General features: G+C 40.0%; 1 protein-coding gene across 1 annotated transcript in view; it reads left to right on the top strand.

Moving 5' to 3' along the window:
* The first annotated feature begins 7,673 nt into the window (after window positions 1-7,673).
* cdh10b (cadherin 10, type 2b (T2-cadherin)) overlaps window positions 7,674-23,989 on the top strand; it is an 86,127-nt gene continuing 69,811 nt past the window's right edge. The window contains exons 1-2 of the mRNA XM_073827702.1: window positions 7,674-7,861; window positions 15,541-15,879. Of these exons, the coding sequence (XP_073683803.1) occupies window positions 15,682-15,879 (198 nt within the window). The 5' untranslated portion in view covers window positions 7,674-7,861; window positions 15,541-15,681. The remainder of the gene's footprint in view (window positions 7,862-15,540; window positions 15,880-23,989) is intronic.

Genomic DNA, 23,989 nt, shown 5'->3' with positions numbered 1-23,989 from the left:
CTTTTTTTTTTTTACAAAAGTAAAAAACATTGTTTGCTCTTGTCTTGTTTCCTATTTTTGTTATAATATTGTTTATAAGCTGACCTATGGATAATTTATTTATTTATTTATTATTAGTTTACAGAAAAATCTATTTTATTGTTTGCTCTTGTTTTTTTTCTTTTTCTTAATTTTTGTTAAAATATTGTTTATAATCTGACCTATGTATGAACAAATGAATTTACTTATTTATTTATTCAAAAATCACTTTTATTGTTTGCTTTTGTGTTTGTTTGTTTTTCTATTTCTAATTTTTGTTAAATTATTGTTTATAATCCTTAATAAGGATTGAATTTATTTTATTTACTATTTATTGTCATTATTATTATTATTGCAAAAATCACTTTTATTGTTTGCTCCTGTTTGCTTTTTTAAATTATGAATTATTTATTTATTATTCTAATAAATCAGAGCATTATTTTAGTATTACTGTATGTACTACTGTAGTGTTTATAAATATTTTTTTAATTAGCTTTTATTTTTAATTAGCTGTTATATTTTATCTGTCTTTGAAGTTTTAGTAATGTTTTTATTTGTTTTTTATTAATTATTTATTTTTTACTTTTTTCAATTTCAGTTTTCACCTAATATTTAACCAATATTTAATTTTAGCTTTATAGTTTTAGTTTTAACAAAAGTAAAAAACAGTGTTTGCTCTTGTTTTTTTTTTCTTAAGTTTTGTTAAATTATTCTTTATAACCTGACCTACCTATAAATGAATGATTTAATTTATTTAATTTATTTACTTATTTATTTTCATTATTATTATTATTATTATTATTATTATTACAAAAATCACTTTCAGTGTTGGCGCCTGTGTTTGTTTGTTTTTATGGATTATTTATTTATTATTCTAATAAAACATAGCATTGTCATTTTAGTATTATTTATGTACTATTCTAATATTTATTCATATTTTTAATTAGCTTATATTTTTAATTAGCTGTTATATTTTATTTGTCTCTGAAGTTTTAGTAATTTTCTTGTGCTTTTGCTATTTCAATGTTTTATTTTTCAGTTTTAGTTTTCATCTAATATTTTATTTCAGCTTTATAGTTTAAATAATTTTAATTGAAATTAATAATAACACTGAATTAAAGTGAATCAGATTTTAAGCAACTTATCAAATGATTCTTATTTCAAGTAACTGCTTCAAATGATTCTCTTTAAGTCTTTAAGTGATTCAAAATGACATCTCATGACTCAGAATCATGAGTCGTTTAGTCCTTTTCATTACAAAAAGCCAGTTCAATAGAGTCTCTTCCACACAAATCAGACTATACTGGCCGTGCTGAATGTTTGTTGTTGTGTGCAACCATTGAGGACAGCTCAACGTAGAGATGTGTTGTCTATTTATTGTATTCGTTTTATTCCGCAGCTCCCAGTTCTTTCATTACATCCAATTCAGACTGCAAGCACAACTCAGCTAAAACATAATTTCTTTTGCCGTGACGCTGTAGATTCAGTAACAGGACAGCTGAGCGATGCAGGAACCACAGCCAGAGTATTTTAGTGCAGTGTTTCATCTTTATGTAGACATGAACCAGTAATAAAACCGAATGTCATGAAAATAATTCAGTGATTCGTTGTGGAAGATGTTGTGCTTGTCTCTTGCACTTTATTCCAGATGATCCACAGTAACGTGCCAGAGTCCATCCCAGATGAGCAAATCAAAAGAATACATATGAGGGAGAAACTATAGATGTTGGATACTGTCCTTTACCACATACATTTAAAAAAAAAAAAAGAGAAAAAATTAAAGGAATAAACAGAAGCTGATGTCAAAAGCTGAAGTCTTTGAAAATAAACTACAAGATCTGACAGCTTACAAAAGTTTACAAACTTCATATGACTCATATCGACTTTCTTTATTCATCAGACAGCAGCTTGCATCCAAGTCCTATAAGTAAGCTATACTGTTAATGCCCTTTTGCTCTTTTTGATGGTTCACTGCGGTGTCTTTGACATCACTACGTATCCGTTTCATTCAAATCACATCACTGTCTTGTTGCCGTGATCAATAATGCTCATCTGCGGTTGGCCACTTCAGAAAAAAAGTCATAAATAAATAAATAAGAGCATATAAAACAGCTGAAGGCACTGCGGGATCCAGCCTGCAGTGTTTACCAGCCTGATGACTCAAACCAACTCTGACATTTCTGTTTGTTTAGGAAAATATATGTGTGTTTATATGGAGGGAAGTTAATGGTGCCCCTGCAGAGTCCAGTAATAAGCATAAAGGTAGTGAAAATGTAATTGGAAAAATTTGCTTGTAAGTCTAAGTATCTCTCTCTCTCTGTGTGTGTGTGTGTGTGTGTGTGTGTGTGTGTGTGTGTGTGTGTTAAACTGTTTATATTTTCATGTGAATTCTGCATTAGCAATCCCCTACATCATCAGTCACGGTCATGAAATTCCTGTGGTCTCAATTTCTCATCCACATCTGTATAACTGTGCTGACCACATGGTAGCTCTGTTTTTAATTGTTTATTTTATTTATTGTTGATAGGGCCTAATAATGTGTCATTAGTCGGAGAGAATGAATGTGGAGCTTTTTCAAAAAACTTTGACCCAATACTGCCCCCAACTGGAGACATTACACACCCTGATTGTACTGGTCTATAGACTAAACGTCCCACGCTTGGCCATCGGCAGAGATGAGATGAACTGGAAGAGGGAAAGGAGAGTCTATCACTGCTCTGAGATCTGGATTGTGTGTGTGATGCCTAATGACAAGTCAAACAGCGTCGTACAGCGGTAGTGCCTCACGTGGTAATGTGTTTGACTGCATAAAAGTAGATACTCGCTATAAGAAATGTCTAATAGTTTTTAGATTAATCCAGCTCATTTTTTCCCCTCAGACTTGCAGGGTAGATAAACTGCTACCTTGCAATATCCTCTAAAATACTGCTTTCTCCAGTAAAAATATGGTTTGAGTGAATAGAGAAATATGCACAGATCATGCACTGTTTACAAGCAGATATAAATATGTTGAAATATTTGGAAGATTTATTATGAATAATGGACTCGTTTCTTACAAATCCACAGATTTTCACTTTACAAAACATTGATTGATTGATTATTGTGATGTTATCAGCAGTGTTGGGGAAAGTTACTTTTAAAAGTAATGCAATACAATATTGAGTTACTCCCTAAATAAATAATTACATTACTTAGTTACTTTTTATGGAAAGTAATGTGTTACATTATAATGTGTTACATTTTGTGTTACTTTTTAAATTTGGGCAGGGCTTGCTTGTTTGTTTTTAATATAAAAAGTTCGGTTTTTGGCAAATGTAAAAGCCTTTTCACACCAAAAGCCTCAGGCTTAGAGAAAAGTAAATTCATGTCTGTACAGTAGACCGCAGAAGAAAAAATTAAATGTCAATTAAAAAAGCAATGTGTTACTTTAGTAGTTACTCGGAAAAAGTAATATTATTACGTTACTTGCGTTACTTGTAATGCGTTACCCCCAACACTGGTCATCAGCTGTTTGGACTCTCATTCTGACGGCACCCATTCACTGCAAAGTATCCATTGGTGAGCAAGTCATGCAATGCTAAAACTCTCCAAATGTGTTCTAATGAAGAAACAAACTCATCTACATCTTGCATGGCCTGTGGGTGAGTAGTTTTTTAATCATTTTTAAGTGAACTGTTCCTTTAAATAGAATTGGATATAGAAACCAAGTTTTTTTTTTCTTCTTCTTGGCACAAGTATCTCCCGAGGTGTACAGGTCTTCCAGCATGAAAATAAACCTCATGTTTACAGTATCTCTGCAAAACACTTCCAAAAAGGTTTGTCTTTCCCTTTTATCGCAGTGATTGTGGATGTTCATAAACAAAAAAAAAGTGCATACACACTTACACACTGTGTAAATTACAGCAGATGAGGACTTGGCACTACAACAAAGCGGTGTGTTACAGCACACAGACTGTGTTAATTAAACCCGTCACTACTCTGAGACCAACCCCCGTGACCTTTCTCTCTTTTTAGGTACATTTAAAACCTATCTTTGTGCCTTTTGTAAAAGTACCAATTTAACACTGTCTACTAAGCAGGCTTCCAGCAACGAGTAATTTGTCAGTTCTAACTGCTGCAACAACATGACAACCACAGCCAATCAAGTTTTACTGTTTTATATAACTTTTATTTTAAGTATTTTAAGTTTATTAAAAACTCAAACATGATTAGGAATGTACCTAGAAAGGGGAGGAAAATGAATATTAAAGGGACATGGTTAGTTGCTTCCTAGCGGTAGCCTGTTACATTACAGTACATACAATTTCACTTAGAACATAAGCAAGAGTAAGGAGAGGTGAATACTGTAAAAAGACCATGCCGAATGATTTGCATATCCTGAGCACCACTTACAACCATCTAATCTTGTAAAATGTGTGCTTAGTACTGCCGCTTCATAGTATACACAGAGTATGCGTGATCGCAAATCTCGAAAGTGAAAGTAAAAAGCGAGCACACCTTGAAAAGTGATTTCAATGCTCCCTGATGCCTGCAATTTTTTACAGTATAATTACCCAATGATATAAATATGAATTAAGCACTGAAATATATATTTTCCCTCCCATATCCTATAAAGTGTTTTCACGACGAGTCACCAGTCGGCCATATTGGTGGCACTGAAAGTAAACAATGCCATTGAACCGGACATAACTTGCATATTTTGCTGATTAGTATTGCTGAAAACAGTTAACTATTGTCATGTTTTGGGCTGTACTAATCGGTCAGACCGAGAAAAAACATTTGGAGTACTATAGACTGCCAAAAGTTATAACTAATCAAATAGAAGACTGCAAAAACTTTTTTGTAGTTTGTGGTTGGCCAAACTGAACCAGGATTTCCAGGGCAAGAATCTTGACAACATTTATGTTTGTTTTTATAATTTCTGGTCAGGTAGGTGAAATAATTAGGCTAATATCCTAATTAATTCTCCTTGTACGTATCTTTGCCGCCTATTAACTTTAGTTTGTCAAAGTATTGCACCCTTAAGTCCTTTTCTACATGATTTAGAAGCTTCCACACATTTTTTCCATGATTTAGACAGCAAAAACTAGCAGAACAACATATTCAGTAGTACATTAACCGTGCAATCAGTGCTGTTGTTTACATCTGAGTATCTCCAATATGGCTGCGCATCCAGGTAACTCACCGAGCCGTGACATAAGTGCAAACCCCCTATTCCCTTTAGGGGTTTCATAGTACACAATTTCTTTTACAAACATGGTATTCAAATTCAGGCACAGTCCTAATCATGATGCTGCCTTGTGATATCATTTATAAACTGCCAAAAAGTTTGGTTTGGTAAAATTAATTATACCACAGGGCTGTTGAATGCTTGACTCTGATTGGCTGACGAAGGTTCTAAGGTGTGCATTATTTTCAGGAAAGTGTACGGCGAACGTAGTTCCAGGCAGCTCTTGACTTGACATGTCTATATCACTTCGCCACACGCTTTCAGTTATTTCAAAGGTCCTTACAGCCTAAAACAGCAAAATAACCAAAACCCACAATGACAATGGCCAAACAAATAAATACAGTAAACAATAGAATAAAAACAATAGATTATTCCCATGTTTTGGCCACAAAGTTATGTTTTATTATGTATGGAAAGCACATACTCTATTTCTCCTACTCCCTCTCGCTTATAGATGCACACAAATAGTTTGCACACGCTCATGCTGCTCTGATGGTTATCAACTTAACTACTTGACATTTTTTTCAAAAAGCAAGGTAACGACGACGCTGTTCCTGAAGAAAATTAACTTAAAAATTCTGTATTAGTAGAGACGATGCTGCTGTACACTTATGAGAGAGGCACAGACTCAAGAGAGGTAATTCACAAGCTTAATCTCTCTCTCTTTCTCTTTCCATCTGTCTGTCTAAACTTTAACTACATTAGTGTGCTATCAATGGCTCAGACGTCGTTACTAGGTCTAAAATGACGTTTTGGAATTAGCAATGGAGGCGTTGGATGAGCTGCGTAAGAAATTAATCCTACTCACAGTAGCATTTAAGGGACAAAAATCAGATGAATGCCTTGATTTATATCATCTCATTGATGTCTTGAGGTGTGGTAACCATAGTATAAGCTGAATAATTGACTTTGGTCCGTTGAATTCTACGAAAATAACGCACACCCGAGCCATGAAGTGCACTATTTTTTAAGAATTCAATGGCATGTCGTCAATTATTGCTTACTTAATGCTTTTGAAATAAGTCTCTTATGCTCACAAGGCTGCATTTATTTGATTAAAAATATGTTAAAATAGCAATATTGTGAAATATAGTCTTCAGTGTCACATGATCCTTCAGAAATCATTCTAATATGCTGATTTCTTATAGGGTGCTTAATATTTTTGTAGATGAATAGAAAGTTCACAAGAACAGCAGTTTGCAACAATTTGAAAATCTTTACTCTCACTATCAATTTAATGTGTTTAATGTGTAGACACGTAATAATTCACTAAAAATGTCCAATGACAAAGCTGTTCATATTGATACATGGGGGATCTAAAACTTCTGTCCAGGTCGATATATGACAGTCTGTATCGATTTTTAACTTCCTAACTGTCCAATGCTCTGCTAATATATATGATCTCTTCAATTGGTCACTGCAGCATAAAAAAATCCAGCTTTTCTCCATCAGTTCGGTTTATGTGAGGTGATGGACTGATATGAACCGGAGGGAAGAGCTGGTAATGACGCTCCCGCTGAGTGCCTGGACATGGTCCACCCTGCCCCCAACTCCTGCCTCACTTTTGCCTCTCTCCTGGTGTTGATTTACTTATTATGGGCTCTTTCTCCTTCATTCCACTGTCATTGAACCCTGATTAGATCAAGCTCAGATCGCTTTGGACAGTTAGCATCGATGAGTCCATCTATCACGCGACGTCCATTAGCTGTGGATCGCTACCGCCATCTATTGCCTGCGATTCTAACGCCCGTGGCCCTCATCTCCTTGACCTCTTCCCTCTTGCTTTCTCACTTTCCGCCTCTCTCGGACGTTGGCAGTGTATCTTTCTAACCCCCCCACCCCCCCTACAATCTGTGGCAAGCGAAGTCAAAACCGCAGCTCCAGGGGAGTAAAGCCTCTTCTTCTCTCTCTACCCTTCTTTTTTTCCACTGTCTTTCATCGGCGACGACTGAGTGGCAGCCAATCATGGGCTCAATCCCGCTGCCACAATCTCCCTGACACTCAAAAAGAGAAAGAGAGAGAGAGAAATGCGTGTGAAAGGAAAAATAATACACAGGCATACCAAAAAGGAGACAGGTAAAAAGACAAGAAATTTAAAAAGCATTTAAAACAAAGGGATTAGAATAAAAGAGAGAGAGCATTCAGACACCTCTCTCTCTTGCACAGTAAGCTTCAGGACAGTGTTCAGTCTTACAGTGAAAACTGAGAGGGAAGGTGACAAGCGTGGAGCTTATGCTAAGGAGATATAGAAGTGTGCCGAAAACACAGCAGAAACAATGGAGTGTAGTCAACGAAGGTAAAACTCTCTCTCTCTGTCTCTCTCTCTCTCTCTCTCTCTCAGTCATCCGTCCCTCCCTCTCCAGCTCTGTTGCTCTTGTGCTCTCTCGGTCCCCCACTCTAGCTCAGACGGATGAGGAGAGTCCGGAAAGAGAGCAGTCATGTACGTAATTTTCTCTCTCGCTCGCTGAATCTAAAGGTTATCATTAAGACAGATGTGCCCTGCAGAGTGGTTGCCGTGGAGATAATTTTACACTGGAGGAACTATTTGATTAAAGAGTGGCTAAGACGGATTTAAAGCAACTGAGAAAGACGTGGCAAAAGCAAAAAGAGAGTGTGAGTAGATGGCTGATTAGTTTCTTTTGCAGGTGGTTTCAGAAAATGCGGCTAGGACCTAAAGAGAGGGTTTGCTCGCTTTTGTGAATGTTTCACTGTTATATCAATGTTCAAGGACCTACTGTATGGGATTTATTGAGGTTTCAGTAAAGTGAGTTTATATTGAGGGGGAATTCCTGGGTGGAAACTGTTTGAAGTGTTTCTCGTGTTGTTGAATTTCATCTCTAGACATTTGAAGTCAGATTTAGACGTGCGTTGTTCTTCTAAATTATGTTGGCAATACAGAGGTAAAGTTTGTTGTTTAAGATCAATTGTTTCTGATTAAATAATTTTCATTAAAACTTAAAAGATTGTTCTAGGGTGCATTTAAAATAAATATTCTAAATTTAGACTGTGTCTAAAAAAACTTCACAGGAGCTGGCAGAGCCGCTCTGCGGTAATTTTATTTGACAAATGCTCTGTTATGAATCCCGCAATTATACAAATGCTTTTGCTCGATTCTGATAAGCAGATTATTGCCTTGACCTGTGTGTCATCTGGCAGCTATTTTACTGGCTGCCTCAGTTTGAAGATAAACGATGTACGTGTGTGTGCGAGTGTGTGTGTGTGTGTGTGTGTGTGTGTGTGCAAGAGAAAGAGAATGAGAGAGAGACGTGCAGGAATATTTCATAAATATGTATTGCATTGGACACAGCAAGAGTCTACCCCGCTGCTCATGCCTAATCACTCACTCACTCTGTTTCTTTCACACACACATACACTTGCATGCACACATAAACACTAGGATACGCCGCATCTAAATTCAGCCGATCAACTGGATCTCGGTATTGGAAGTCATTAGTGAGTGGTCATTATTGTCCAACACAAATTAACCTCTAAAGTGCTCGTTGCATTTCTGCTTTCTAAATTAGCCACACTAATAGCATCTCTTTCAATGCAAAACGATTCACTTGGAAACACACACAAAAGCCTGTGAATAGAAGATCTGTCACTGACAGCACACACATTTAGGAGACAAATGTCTAGAGAGACATTTACAGGCTTATGTAACTCTTTTTGTCTGTTTTATTTGTCAGATTCTTCTTATGGAAACAATCTATATGAAAGATGAAAATCACATTAAATGTCAAAATGTTCTGAAATTGAATGCAAAATGAGACCTTTTCTGATCTCCTGCTCTTCAGATTTTTCCCAATTGAAAGGAACAGCATAATAGTGTCCTTTTGGAAGAAATCTCAACAATGTCTCAAACTTTGCTCAGATTTGCGAGATTCAAAAGTTACATTTCAATATGAACTCAAACGTTTCTTTGAAATTCTGAGCTATTATATACATGATAATTGTATAGCTCTATATTTTGCCTGGATATCAAGCTTTATATATGACCCCAAGCAATAGCCAAAATACATTGTATAAGTCAAAATTATGAATTTTTGTTTTATGCCAACCCCATGTCATGTTTCATGAAGACATTTTGTAAATTTCCTAAAGTAAATATATCAAAACTTAATTTTTGATCAGTAATATGCATTGCTAAGAACTTCATTTGGACAACTTTAAAGGCATTTTTCTCAATATTTTGATTTTTTTTTTTTGCACCCTCTGATTCCAGATTTTCAAATAGTTGTATCTCGACCAAATCCTAACAAACCTTACATCAATGGAAAGCTAATGTATACATCTTAATTTAAAAAAAATTGACCCTTATTACTGGTTTTGTGGTCCAGGGTCATATATATAAAACAATCAAAAACCTCAAAATACAAAAAGTATGTCCACTTTCTAAATAAAGTCTCTTTTGCAATGAACATTAAATAACAATTAGCCTGAAAATGAAGGTAAACAGCCAATCAGAATCCACGTCCTATATCATGCCTTCAGTGCAAACCCATTAGCATTTATTTTCAGCATTTTAGGCTGAAGACACATGATATACACTGGGAAACAGAGCGAGACAGAGATAGAGAACTACAGTGTTATCCGAGAGAGAGTTAGCTCCACCAAGTGGCTCAAAATTCAGGTGTTAAGAAGCAGTGAAGCCCAGTCTTCATCGTGTTGATCTTCAATCATTTTAAACCCTCATGACTTTCACAAACAAACATTTAAAACCATACAATCCTGATTCAACAACCCCCAGCCTTAAATCTAAAGTGAAGGAAGGGCTCTGCTATAGTAAAGGTTACAAAAAAAACAAACTCTACGTCCATCTTCATATGACCGTGGCAGAGAGTTTGATGCCCTGCGAGTAATCTGGACAGACCGCGAGGCTTGCTGCTTCGATTGTCAGAAATCAGACAGGCCTCAGGCGATATTTCAATCTTTCAGAGCGTATGCAGTCTATATATTATTAAGCAATTTGTTCGTCCTGTTTCCAAAGGTGGAGTTCTCCTGTCAAACTTAGAACCTGAATGAAGTCTCCATCCTTTAACGCTTGAGATGTCAAGGTCACGAAAACGAGAAGCGCCGAAAAACTTTCCCCAGCAATAATAAGCACGACAAATGCACAGACACAAGCCTCTGTATCCCACATATGGCTCCAGACATCCATCAGAACACAGTCAGGTGTGGACAGAAATAACCCAGTTTCCCTAAATGATCCGTGTCTGATATGGTCTTAGGGGGAATATACTGAGGAGAGAAGGAGGGGGTGTTTGGAGGCAGATAGCATGAGTGAACGAAGCTGTGTTGAACTCTGGCAGATGTATTCCCCAAAGACAACGCTGCCCCAGACTGCTTTTATAAACCTCGTGAGAAATATAGCACTACCTTGCAGACAGGACTACGCCAATTACATAGAAAGACTACGGCGGGTCTGTGTTCACGATAGAGGTCTGATCCTGCAGACTTGGGCTGTATATCACTGTCAATCAAGTCTGCAAATTACAAAACTTTCACCCGTTTGCAAATTGTTTTCAGTGTCACACCGATCAATGGGGTCAGCCCTGTGGAGATTTCCGGAAGGACAACTCACTGTCCTCTCCGCCAATTAATTCATAATTATATAGCATTACCTCATTATGCCTCAACTAGCATGTCTACACAACGCCTAAATTCACATATACACTCTAATTAGATGCTCTTAATAGGACAAGTGAGAAGATTTTTCCTCCCCGCTCGACTCCCTCGCGCTTCCTCCGTTCCACCCCCTATAGTATCGCGGATCCTCCCTTACCGCCGCACATAAACAAGTTTTTAATGCACTAATCAAAGTGAGATAATTAAGTGACAGTCCTAAACATCTGGCTAGATAGCTTTTCTTTGTTGTATGGTAACAGGCGAAATAATAATAAAAAAGATTCGCTGGCCTAATGCTTAATAGGCATACTGTAGCAAAGATTAATATCCAGAATGCTATTAAACCTCAAGGACAGCCTTGAATGATAATTAGAAAATGCAATCATGAGAATCGCCACACATAAATTGGTACAACACAACTTTTTTTTTTCTTTTTCCAGAACGTTCTTGACATTGCAGTGGAAAGGCTAAGAGTGCACAATAACAGGATTTTTTTTTAAAACATCTCTGGGTTTCTGGCACCCTGTGAGTCTTGCAGTCATCACACAAACACACAATCTCCTGTCTGGGACTTTTCACAAGCTACATCCTCTTGCCACTGTGGTGTTAACATCTTTCCGACTGAGCTGGATATATGCAGCGCCTCTCTCTCCATTATTATGTTGTGTAAACTTGCAAAAATGTTGTACAGCGTGTGATTTGATAACTCAACTCGCTATGCCTAATGAAAACAAAAGCACCCTGAGGAGGAGAACGCCAGTTTTTAAACAACGCTGATGAACAATGGGAAGCACAAATTGTTTGTGACTTTAGCATAGGCGGTAAATAGAGAGTATGGGTGGATACAATTTTTTATGGTTTGAATCTCTTGTTTGTCTCTTGATTTTTTTGGTATGTTTTAAACTGTGGCAGCATACCAAAGTCTGCAATAAAAATGTAACATCAAATTCTTCCAAAATCAAAGTATCTGAGCTATGCTGTCCACATTTCAAGCTTTATTCTCTTACTGCATGTGTACTAGTGAGACATAACTCTCTTGATAATTCCATTAAAACTGCAACATTTGAACAACAATTTGTAGCCAGCATACATGAACAATTTGAACCAGTGTTTAGAAGACATGTCAAAAATGTCTCGAACTGTGCTTAGATTTGCAAATATACCAAAGTTAGAAAAATAGATAAATAAATAAATAAAATTCACATCATATTCTTCCAAAAGCTATGCTTTTGAAAAGCTTTGATAGCTATGCTATCTACATTTTACTGTACAGCTCACCCTGCTGTATTCAATCATTGTCAAGAATCATCTCAAACATACACTCCTAAAAATAAAGGTGCTTTAAAATTCAAATTTTTGGTTCCACAAAAAACCATTCAGTCAAAGGTTCTTTAAAGAACCATCTCTTTCTTACCTTTTTATAATCTGAAGAACCTTCTTTCGCCACAACGAACCTTTTGTGAAACAGAAAGGTTCTTCAGATGTTAAAGGTTTTTTATGGAACCATTTAGACAAAAAAGGTTCTTCTATGGCATTGTGAAGCACCTTTATTTTAAAGAGTGTAAGTGAGAAATCTATGTAAATTCTTAAACAGCATTTATGGATTGAAGTTAAAACTAATTTTAGCAGACTTTATGAAACTTTGAAACTTTGAAAAATACATAAAAATAAATGACAATATATTTCTCTAGCTTTTAAGAAATTTTCCATGAGAAAAAAAGTTAGTAGGATTAGTTCACTTCCAGAATAAAAATTTCCTGATAATGTACTCACCCCCATGTCATTCAAGATGTCTACACGATTCCAGCCGAGGAATAAGGGCCAATAAGGGTCTTATGTAGTAAAACAATCAGTCATTTTCTAAGAAAAACATTACGTAGTCACATTGGAAAGGTGTGTGACGTACACTTTTAAAAATAAAGGTGCTTCACGATGCCATAGAAGAACCTTTTTTGTCTAAATGGTTCCATAAAGAACCTTTAACATCTGAAGAACCTTTCTTTTTCAAAAAAGGTTATTTGTGGCAAAAGAAGGTTCTTCAGATTCTAAAAATGTAAGAAAGAAATGGTTCTTTAAAGAACCTTTGACTGAATGGTTCTTTGTGGAACCAAAAATGGTTCTTCTATGGCATTGCTGTGAAGAACCATTTAAAGCACCTATATTTTTAAGAGTGTAGGTAGAAGTACCAATCCAGTGTTTACAAAGCAACGAGCAAAGGAAGTCAAACGTCCTTTAAATCAAAACGTAAAACACAAATGTTTGGACAGTTTTAAAGTTGGAGGAAAAATATGAGAGAATGAGTTTTTCGCCTACCCTACACAGTCGAATAACTCGAATAATGTGTGAAGTTGCAGATGTGCATCACAGAGCTAGCTCAAGATGAGCATTTGTGAATAAAATTTTAGAAAATGACCAATCGTTTCAATAAAGAAGACACTTATTCCTCAGCTGGGATCATGTAGAGCCCTTTGAAGCTGCATTGAAACTGCAATTTGGACATTCAACCCATTGGCTCCCACTGAAGATTCTGGAAAGTTTTCCTCAAAAACCCTCATTTCTTTTCAACTGATGAAAGAAAACATGAACATCTTGGATGACATGGGGTTGAGTAAATTATGAGGAAATATTTGTTCTGGAAGTGACCTAATCCATTAAGATACCAAGTTCCACAATAGACAAAATGATAAGTGCTGCTTTCCACAAACACTTTATATCTCTATACTTATTTATTTCTTCTGCGGCATCCTAGGAGAACCATTCAAGGCAAATAAATGATACTTGAATGAAACACAACTGAGAATTCTATTAAATCTCCTGAGCTAAAAAAGACCAACCTTAAACAGCATTCATTGATTGGAACCGCAATTCAATTTAGTAGACTTCAGGGAAATACATGCAATAAATGTATAAATAATAGACAAAACATCTCCTGCTTCTCAGACTTTATTTTCTTCTAAGAAAAATTAAGTCTGCAATAGGCTATATTATCTGTGCGCTCATTTTATAGCTCTATACACTTACTCAGTGTGAGCAATTTTTACTTCTCCTAAGCAATTTTAGGAAAAACATCTAAGATAAAATTGATAGTCAAATGACACATCACTAAGAAGTCCATTAAATCCATCAGTGCTATGAAAGAGCAAACTCTGAGAGGCGAGCGCCAGCTTCATCAGGCTTTTGAAAGAGCGTGCAATAAACATGCATGAATCAGAACTCATTTTTATTACTCTTTTGTCCGCGCTCGCCCTTGAGCTAAGACCACGGATGGAAAACGTGTCATAGAAACCGTTAAATCAATCAAGTCGGTTGTGGACCATGACACTGACAGATGGATATTTATCTGGATCTGTCCGTCAAGGTCACGCCAGAGACTTGAACGGGTTTTTCGATGCCAGCTGCTGATTACATGGTCCTGTACGACCCTTACTCCAAAATCAAATGTGGGCGGCACTTTCCCTGCATAGACACAGACCGCCTCAGTCCGTGCCAATGCGTGATTCATACCGGATGTGAAAGTCTCAGCTTGGTCTCGTGAAAATAAAAATCATGATTAATTCATGAGGACCTTCTGAATGTCAAAGTTGTACCCTACTAGCTAACCCTGGGCTGCATTGAAACATATGTCTAAATGGAAGACTGGGCCACAAAAGGCCTCCTCTGCTGGGGCTGACAAAATTCATTACTCGCATTAGCGAAGCCAGTGATTCCACAAATTACAGTAGTCTGCACACTTTCAAACACTGCCTAGTGAATAATTCCTAACTTCATCTATATCTCATTAAGTAAATTATTTGATTCATATTCACAAGACAATGTTCATTTACTTGCGTAACTTCAGTCACATCAAATAGAACCAGAGCCCTAATTTGCTCTTAGACAAAGAAAGGATCCGCTTTGTTCGCCGAGATGGCCTTGCTGACACTGTGTGTGTTTTATTTCTTTCTTTTCCCCCATTTCCCAAGCCTCCCCTTCTTTTCTGTTCTTTGATTCAGATCGTTAAACAAAAACGCCACAACATTATGAATCTGCTCCTCGTTTGCTCACGAGACCCCTGGAGACGTTTGCCGTAATGAATGCCTGTCAGGCTAACCTGGCTTCTTGGCCTTTTCCTGCAGACTCCTGGAAAATGGGCTTTCGTCAAATGAGGGAAGAAAGATTTATTAGGATTAACTTCCAAAAGCCAATAAATTATGCATACATCCTCCAAATTACCTATCAGAACTAGTCCTGGAGGAGAGACCGCTTCAGTGAGCCGCTGCCTCTGCTTCTTTTACGCTAGTTTGTGTTATAGAAGTGGAAGTCCTCAGCATTTTGAGTTTGCTATCGATTTTTTGGCTATTGCTGCGTTTTGGGGGTAACCGCAAATCTATGCAGAGTGGGGAAAGTAAATGTTTAGAGCCGTTCGGCCTCATGAAGTTCATCAATTAGAAACCACCGAGAGACTGCTGTGTGCTAAAATTTGAGTCACTTAATCCTTTGCGATCAATCAATATTAACGATTGGTTTTCTAGTTAGCCAACACGATTTTAGTCAGTGAACATAAATTTTGAGTACCGTTGTAGTTTGTGGTGCTCGACCCTGAGGTAATTTACCAAAAAAAGTATACCTTTCTGCTGATATTGCGTTGAAATGGTTTCTTAATGATCTTTTTCTATCTGTCACAGGCCCCAAGAAGACAGAATTTAGGAGAATTAAGGATAAGATGCCCCATTTCGCCGCTCCCACCATTCAGCAGTATCTTCAACGCAGAGCTCTGTTTCTTAATTGATTCCTTATCAAGGACTCTCCAGGAGTGATCGGATACAATGATAATCAATCAACTTACTTTCCTCCTGTTGTTCTGCTTGCTGGGCTGGAGCGGTGCACTGATCCGCCCGGTGCCTGGAATTAGCACGTCGGATCGGGATGAACGGACTCTACACCGTACTAAACGAGGATGGATGTGGAATAGTTTCTTTCTCTTAGAGGAGTGGACGGGAACTGGAAAGCAGTATGTTGGAAAGGTAAGAGCTGTTAAATGATAACACCTTATGGTTAGGGTAAAATGGGTAAATCAAATAATACCATTAAGGTATATTTTAGGTTAGGGTAATCAAATAATACCATTAAATATCAAGCAGTGCATTTCAAGACCTGTGCATGTTCCTTCTAGTAGGCCTTGGGTTTGATTCCCAGGGAATGCATGATCTGATCAAATAATTCAATTTAATGCAATGAATTTGGACATTTACCAAATGCATAACTGGGAATCGAACCCATAACCATGCGGTGGTTAGCATAATGCTGTAGCCGTGAGCTACTGTACAGTATAATACAAGCAGTTTCAGTCAGTCTGACCATTAATACACAACACAAACAAGCACAAGGGCCAGTTACAAACATGAATCAAAAACATCAGATGAACTCATACCTAACGGTTAATGCTTTCAGCATGATAGCTAATGATGTATTAGAACAAAATCAATGTGAATGTAGGCTATTAGAATGAATCGATGTGTGGGATACAAAGTGCCATAATAACCCTCTTTATATTAATGACCACATCCTGACGTTCCAAAACCGATATGCTTGTGTGGGTTTAATTCAAAGGCTTACATTATAACCGTGACCTGATAATAACAGCTGATGTCCCGGCTTTCAACATGCACGAATGGTGCGTGTTTTTAGCTAAGATCAAGTCAGGACACTCTCAAAACCTCTACGTGTCATTTGTTGAAAGGTGGGCCAACCAGTGCGACACGATTCGGGTGAAATCACAAAAGCCGGAGTGCAACTCGCGTGCCGTCAGACTAGAGCGGAGCGCTTGTCAAGCCACCAGCGTCAGACGGCGGAGACAGCAGCAGTTACACCCCTGGTGCATGCGAGGAGGGCCAATTTTACGTCAAAGACGTCTGCTTTCATCATTGCATTCATCTTCTACAAGTAAACATGTGATAGGTTTGGGGAGGATAGAAGAGCGGTAGCGCAGACAGATCAACATGTCTTCCTTTTATGGAGCAGGGTTGTTTTTGTGGGGAATAATGCAAGGAACGAAACATGTGCAACAGAAAGGCGAGCAAGCTAGAGTGGGTGAGGAGAAAACAATAAATCAATCAAAAACGAGAATGAGATTCCGCCCTCATAGCGTTGCATTTTACGTGACAAGGCAACAAAACAGCGCTGACTGCGAAGAGTCCGTCGGTTGAGGAAGTGTCAGACTCAGCAGTGTCCTGGCCTCCTTCCCAGAGCTTTGATGCTTCTCTCTTTTCTCTAGCTCTCTCTCTCCTTCTATCTCTCCCTCTTTTTCTGGCTGCTGCGTTTCTCTGGCATGACAGCAATCACATGCTTTTGGCCCGCTCCTCATCTACCGTCCACTCTCGTTCCCAATTAAAGTGCCAGAAAGACACAGGGCTCCCATAAATACTGTAGGAGGGCGAGGGAGAACGAAACACCCACATGCTGGTTCGGGGAGACCACTGTGGAGCGACTTGATCATCCATTCCATCTATTCCCCCCCCTTTTCTTACTAGTGTGTGTGTGGGTGACGTGCGAAAACTTGCACAGCCCAATAGACGGGTACTTAGAGCCCCAGTGAGAAGCCATCAAAGCCATTGATGGTTCTCCTCATAAAGATAATTCAGCAACCTTTACCGAGCCTTGTGGGATACCATATTTATGTCTATCCAAGCAAGTCCTCCATTGGCCCCTGACATAGACAAGTCCTAAAAGAGGATTTATTTTCCAGTGTGGAGCCAGAAATAATCCATGAAATGGGAAGAATATTTCCAATAAAACAACAGCGCTCCCATTGCTTGCTTTATCGCTCTTTTTTTTCTCCTGTGTAGAACTGTGTTACATCTGTGTCGTACAACTAAACAGTGTTTAACACGCTACAGTTTAAAGAATTAGTTCACTTCCAGATGTAACAAACATCCACTGAGACGGCGAGATGTGATGAACCCAAGTGCAGTTTATTTACAGTGACGATAATCCATAATCCAAACAAACAATCCAAACGTGAAATCCAAACAACAAACGTAATCCAAACAATGACGAGACTAGACTTGACTTGACTTGGCATGAAACAGACTTGACTTGATAACTTGACAAAGGCTTGACTTGGCATGAACAGACTTGACTTGACTTGACTTGATACAGACTTGACATAAACTTGACTTGAAACAGACTTGATCAACACTCACCAAACAGCAGAATTACACTTCACAACTTCATTACAACTTTAATACTTCAATACACCTTCAATACGCGAACCGGAACCATTCAAACACAAGGGCTATTTATACTAGACAATACAGGTCACATGACACAAACAAACCAATGGAAAACAAGGAACAAGACCATAGCAACAAATGCAACCAATCAGAACAAGACACATGAAACTAGGGAACCAATGACAGGAATACATGAGGGAAGGGAAGCAAGACACAACAGCATGAAATGATTACATAAAAGACATGAAAACATGAAACAAAACCAAAAACACCCGTTACATTTTCCCCCCTCTAAGGGCGGCTCCCGACGCCCAAAACAAGACCCTAAACTAAAAAGTCCAGGAGGGTGGTAGAGCAGGGGTGAAATAGGGGGTGGGATGGAGGGCCAGGTCCATGTAGGGGAACAGATTCAGAATCATGGCATGGAGCAAGAAACAATGGGCAAGACCAAGGGTACAGTGGTGGACCTGGGCAGTGGAGTAATGGAGGACCTAGACCATAAAGCAGTGGCAGACAGTGGGAAACTGGAGGACCTGGGCCGTGGAGCAGTGGCAGACTGTGGAACAAAGGAGGGCCTGGGGCATGGAGTTGTGGCAGACAGTGAAGCATGGGAGGACCTGGGCCATGAAGCAGTGGCAGACAGTGAGACAGTGGAGAACCTGGGCCGTGCAGCAGTGGCAGACTCTGGAACAATGGAGGGCCTGGGGCACGGAGTTGTGGCAGACAGTGGAAACTTGGAGGATCTGGGCCGTGAAGCAGTGTCAGACAATGAAACAGTGGAGGGCCTGGACCGTGGAGTGATGGCAGACAGTGAAGCTCTGGAGGATCAGGGCCATGAAACAGTGGCAGACTGTGGAGTAGTGGAAGCCATGGCGGGGCCGGCAGAGCAGGAAGCCATGGCGGGGCCGGCAGAGCAGGAAGGCTAGGCAGCGCAGGCAGAGCAGGAAGCCATGGCGGAGCCGGCAGAGCAGGAGGCCTTGGCGGTGCAGGTAGAGCGTGAAGCCTTGGCGGAGCAGGCAGAGCAGGAAGCCTTGGCGGTGCAGGCAGAGCAGGAAGCCTTGGCGGTGCAGGTAGAGCGTGAAGCCTTGGCGGAGCAGGCAGAGCAGGAAGCCTTGGCGGTGCAGGCAGAGCAGGAAGCCTTGGCGGTGCAGGCAGAGCAGAAGGCCTTGGCGGTGCCGGCAGAGCAGGAGGCCTTGGCAGAGCAGGCAGAGCGTGAAGCCTTGGCGGTGCAGGCAGAGCAGGAGGCCTTGGCGGTGCAGGCAGAGCAGGAAGACTAGGCGGCGCAGGCAGAGCAGGAAGCCATGGCGGAGCCGGCAGAGCAGGAAGCCATGGCGGAGCCGGCAGAGCAAGAAATCCCGCTATGGACGCCGCCTCGGTAAGAGGCATGGACGCAGCGGGTTCGTGGACAGACGTGGCCTCTGGGACGCAGTGAGCAGCCCACACACTTAAAATGGCGATGGCCATCACAGGCAGCGCAGTGGATAGAGGGGGGCCCACCAGGCTAGTGGGTGTGTGGCTTGGGAGCGTTGGCTCTGCGGGTATGCCTGCAGCCCGTACTGACATTAAAGGAGGGTCCAGTATGCTGGCAATCAAGACCTGATGAGGCTTTGAAGGATAAATTGAGGCTTGGCATGGCTCTGGCGTGGCGGCCATCTTGGCCGGGGACTCTGGCGTGGCGGCCATCTTGGCCGGGGACTCTGGCGTGGCGGCCATCTTGACAACAGGCTTAGGGATGGCAGCCATCTTGGGTGCAGACTCTGGCATGGCAGCCATGATGGTTGAAGGCTCTGGAAGGGCAGTCATGACAGGTGTAGACTCTGGAGCAGCAGCCATCTTGTGAACAGGCTTTGGGATGGCGGCCATCTTGTAAGCAGACTCTGGAATGGCGGCCATGACAGGTGCAGACTCTGGAGCGGCAGCCATCTTGTGAACAGGCTTTGGAATGGCGGCCATCTTGGGTGCAAACTTTGCGTGAGCAGGCCCTGGAGCGGCAGGCTTGGCGTGAGCAGGCCCTGGAGCGGCAGGCTTGGGGTGAGCAGGCCCTGGAGCGGCAGGCTTGGCGTGAGCAGGCCCTGGAGCGGCAGGCTTGGCGTGAGCAGGGCCTGGACGGGCAGGCTTGGCGTGAGCAGGCCCTGGACAGGCAGGCTTGGCGTGAGCAGGCCCTGGAGCGGCAGGCTTGGCGTGAGCAGGCCCTGGACGGGCAGGCTTGGCGTGAGCAGGCCCTGGAGCGGCAGGCTTGGCGTGAGCAGGCCCTGGAGCGGCAGGCTTGGCGTGAGCAGGCCCTGGAGCGGCAGGCTTGGCGTGAGCAGGCCCTGGAGCGGCAGGCATGGTGTGAGCAGGCCCTGGAGCAGCAGACATGACATGAGCAGACATGACGTGAGCAGGCCCTGAAGCAGCAGACATGACGTGAGCAGGCCCTGAAGCAGCAGACATGACGTGAGCAGGCCCTGAAGCAGCAGACATGACGTGAGCAGGCCCTGGAGCAGCAGACATGACGTGAGCAGTCCCTGGAGCAGCAGACATGACGTGAGCAGTCCCTGAAGCAGCAGACATGACGTGAGCAGGCTTTGAAGCAGCAGACATGACGTGAACAGGCCCTGGAGCAGTAGACATGACGTGAGCAGGCTTTGAGGCAGCAGACATGACGTGAGCAGGCCCTGGAGCAGCAGACATGACGTGAGCAGGCCTTGAAGCAGCAGACATGACGTGAGCAGGCCCTGACGCAGCAGACATGACGTGAGCAGTCCCTGAAGCAGCAGACATGACATGAGCAGGCCCTGACGCAGCAGACATGACGTGACCAGTCCCTGAAGCAGCAGACATGACATGGGCAGGCATGGCGTGAGCAGGATGTGACATGTGAATAATTCCAGACATGGCGGTTAAGTGTGGAGAATGAGGAGTGGCAGATACTGAAGAATAGCAGGGTTCCTCGTCAGCTATCCCCACAGTAAATGAAGAACCACTCAACCTGAGAGCAAAGTCAATATATGTTTCCAATGACCAATGAATTTTTCCACCAGGCAATTGAGAACGAATGGGTTCATTTAAACCCACTCTAAAAATGTCCTTAAGTGCCACATCATTAAAAGCAACCAGATGGCACAGTCCACAAAAATCTTCTACATAGTCCTCTATCGTTTGGTTTCCTTGACGCAAAGAGAGGAGACGAACAACTGCTGGGTTCATTTTTGGCGGTCGCGTATTCTGTAACAAACATCCACTGAGACGGCGAGATGTGATGAACCCAAGTGCAGTTTATTTACAGTGACGATAATCCATAATCCAAACAAACAATCCAAACGTGAAATCCAAACAACAAACGTAATCCAAACAATGACGAGACTAGACTTGACTTGACTTGGCATGAAACAGACTTGACTTGATAACTTGACAAAGGCTTGACTTGGCATGAACAGACTTGACTTGACTTGACTTGATACAGACTTGACATAAACTTGACTTGAAACAGACTTGATCAACACTCACCAAACAGCAGAATTACACTTCACAACTTCATTACAACTTTAATACTTCAATACACCTTCAATACGCGAACCGGAACCATTCAAACACAAGGGCTATTTATACTAGACAATACAGGTCACATGACACAAACAAACCAATGGAAAACAAGGAACAAGACCATAGCAACAAATGCAACCAATCAGAACAAGACACATGAAACTAGGGAACCAATGACAGGAATACATGAGGGAAGGGAAGCAAGACACAACAGCATGAAATGATTACATAAAAGACATGAAAACATGAAACAAAACCAAAAACACCCGTTACACCAGAACAAAAATTGACAGATAATTTACTCACCCCCTTGTCATCCAGTATTTCCATGTCTTTCTTTCTTCAGTCGTAAAGAAATTATGTTTTAGAGGAAAACATTTCAGGATTTCTCTCCATATAGTGGACTTTCTATGGTGCCCCCAAGTTTGAACTTCCAAAATGCAGTTTAAATGCAGCATCAAAGGGTCTTATCTAGTGAAATGATTATTACGATACGGTTATTTTCTAAAGAAATTGACAAATGATATACTTTTTAACCTCAAATGCTCATCTTATCTAGCTCTGTGTTAACTCCTTGTATTCCAGTTAATTACAGTTAGAGTAGGTTGAAAAACTCCTATCTCATTTTCTTCTCCGACTTCAAAATCCTTGTTTTACCTTTTTTTGTAAAGGGCGTTTGATCTTTGCACGTTAACTTCGTAAACATTGGGTCGTACTTCTGCAGCGATGTAGGATGATTTTGAAGTTGGAGAAGAAAATGAGATGGGAGTTTTTCGACCTACCCAACTGTCTTGAACCAGGATACACAGAGTTGACGCAGGGCTAGACAAGATGAGCATTTGAGGTTAAAAAGTATATCACTTATAATTTTTTTGGAAAATAACTGATCGTTTCACTAGATAAGACCCTTCTTCCTCGGCTGGGATCATTTAGAGCCCTTTGAAGCGGCATTTAAAATGCATTTTGGAAGTTCAAACTTGGGGGCACCATAGAAGTCCACTATATGGAGAGAAATCCTGAAATGCTTTCCTCAAAAAACACAATTTCTTTACGACTGAAGAAAGAAAGACATGGATAACAAGGGGGTTAGTAATTTTTCAGTAAATTTTTGTGAAAAAGTGAACTCCTTAAAAATGCCTTGAAAGCATGGTTTGTGGGAGTTTTTAGTAGGTAGTCATCTTGGTGAAATTTAAAGTAAATCTCAGTGTCTCTGAATAATATTTACTGAGCTTTGATAACTGATGATCCAAAAAATTCAAAAATAGTTAAAAGTTATTTAAAAGAATAGCTGAACATAAGTTCACAAATAACACAAATACAAATGTGTTTATATTGTATCTGCCTTGATTTATTTATTTATTTATTGAATAAATGTAAAATGCTTAACAATACTAACTTCATGAGATTCATACTTGGCTCTAATAAATATAATAGCCAACTTTAGAAGTGGATCAAAAATTATCAGAAAAGTTCATCAAAGTGGTTCTAAGACATAAATGGGTTTTGTTTTGGTTTTACGACAACTTTGATGAAAGTTTTTGATCCACTTCAAGTGTTGAGTACTGTAGAATATTGATTACATCAATGTAAAATGATATATTAAAAAATTATTATTACTTATTTATTTTTTGTTGATAGTGTAACTAATGCCTAATTAACCAAGAAAATGTGACTGGGACATGAATTTGCAATTGATTTTTTTAATGAATGGTCAGAATGAAACAAAAAACTCAAATTAATCAGTGCTTGATGTAAAAGACAGTCATTTTAGGAAGGTTTGTTTAATTATTAGCTCACTAAATGTGACAAAAAAATAATGTTTTGTTTTGGTAATTTACTACCCATTGGAAAATACCTCTAATCTTGCAATTAGTTATCAACACAGCAAGGGGAAAAACTAGGATGTTTGAAACCCTGAAAATCTAAAATACTGCCATCACTGCGACTGGGATGAATATAAAAGCGAGAAATTCAATATTAGCACTCATGTTCTACGGAGCAAATACACTATAATTTATAATTCAGTTAGTGTATGATATATGAAAACAGCTTCTGCTTTGAATTAATATGAAGCTGCATCAAGCAGAAATGCAAAACAAACAGGATTAAAGAGGCAGTTTTCTAAATGTAATTTTGTGATGACTCGAGCTCAAAACGAATGCGAAATCTTTCAGATTTTAACAGCACCCACCATTATATTTATAAACGAGAAAATCCAAGAACATCTTACTGGCCATCCACTGGTCATTATAACCGCTCAGGCGCCGCAGCCCTGTTGTGCAGAAAGACGCTCAGAAGTGCTGAAGCCCGCCATGCATTTTGCCGCTTTTGTGCCACGAGTTTGATGTGGGGGCAGCGGCTCACATGGCGTGCCATC

The sequence above is a fragment of the Garra rufa genome, chromosome 22 (assembly GCF_049309525.1).
Source record: "Garra rufa chromosome 22, GarRuf1.0, whole genome shotgun sequence".
Classification (NCBI taxonomy): Eukaryota; Metazoa; Chordata; class Actinopteri; order Cypriniformes; family Cyprinidae; genus Garra; species Garra rufa.
The sequence above is the reverse complement of the archived record's forward strand: the minus strand, read 5'-3'. Positions and strand labels throughout refer to the sequence as shown.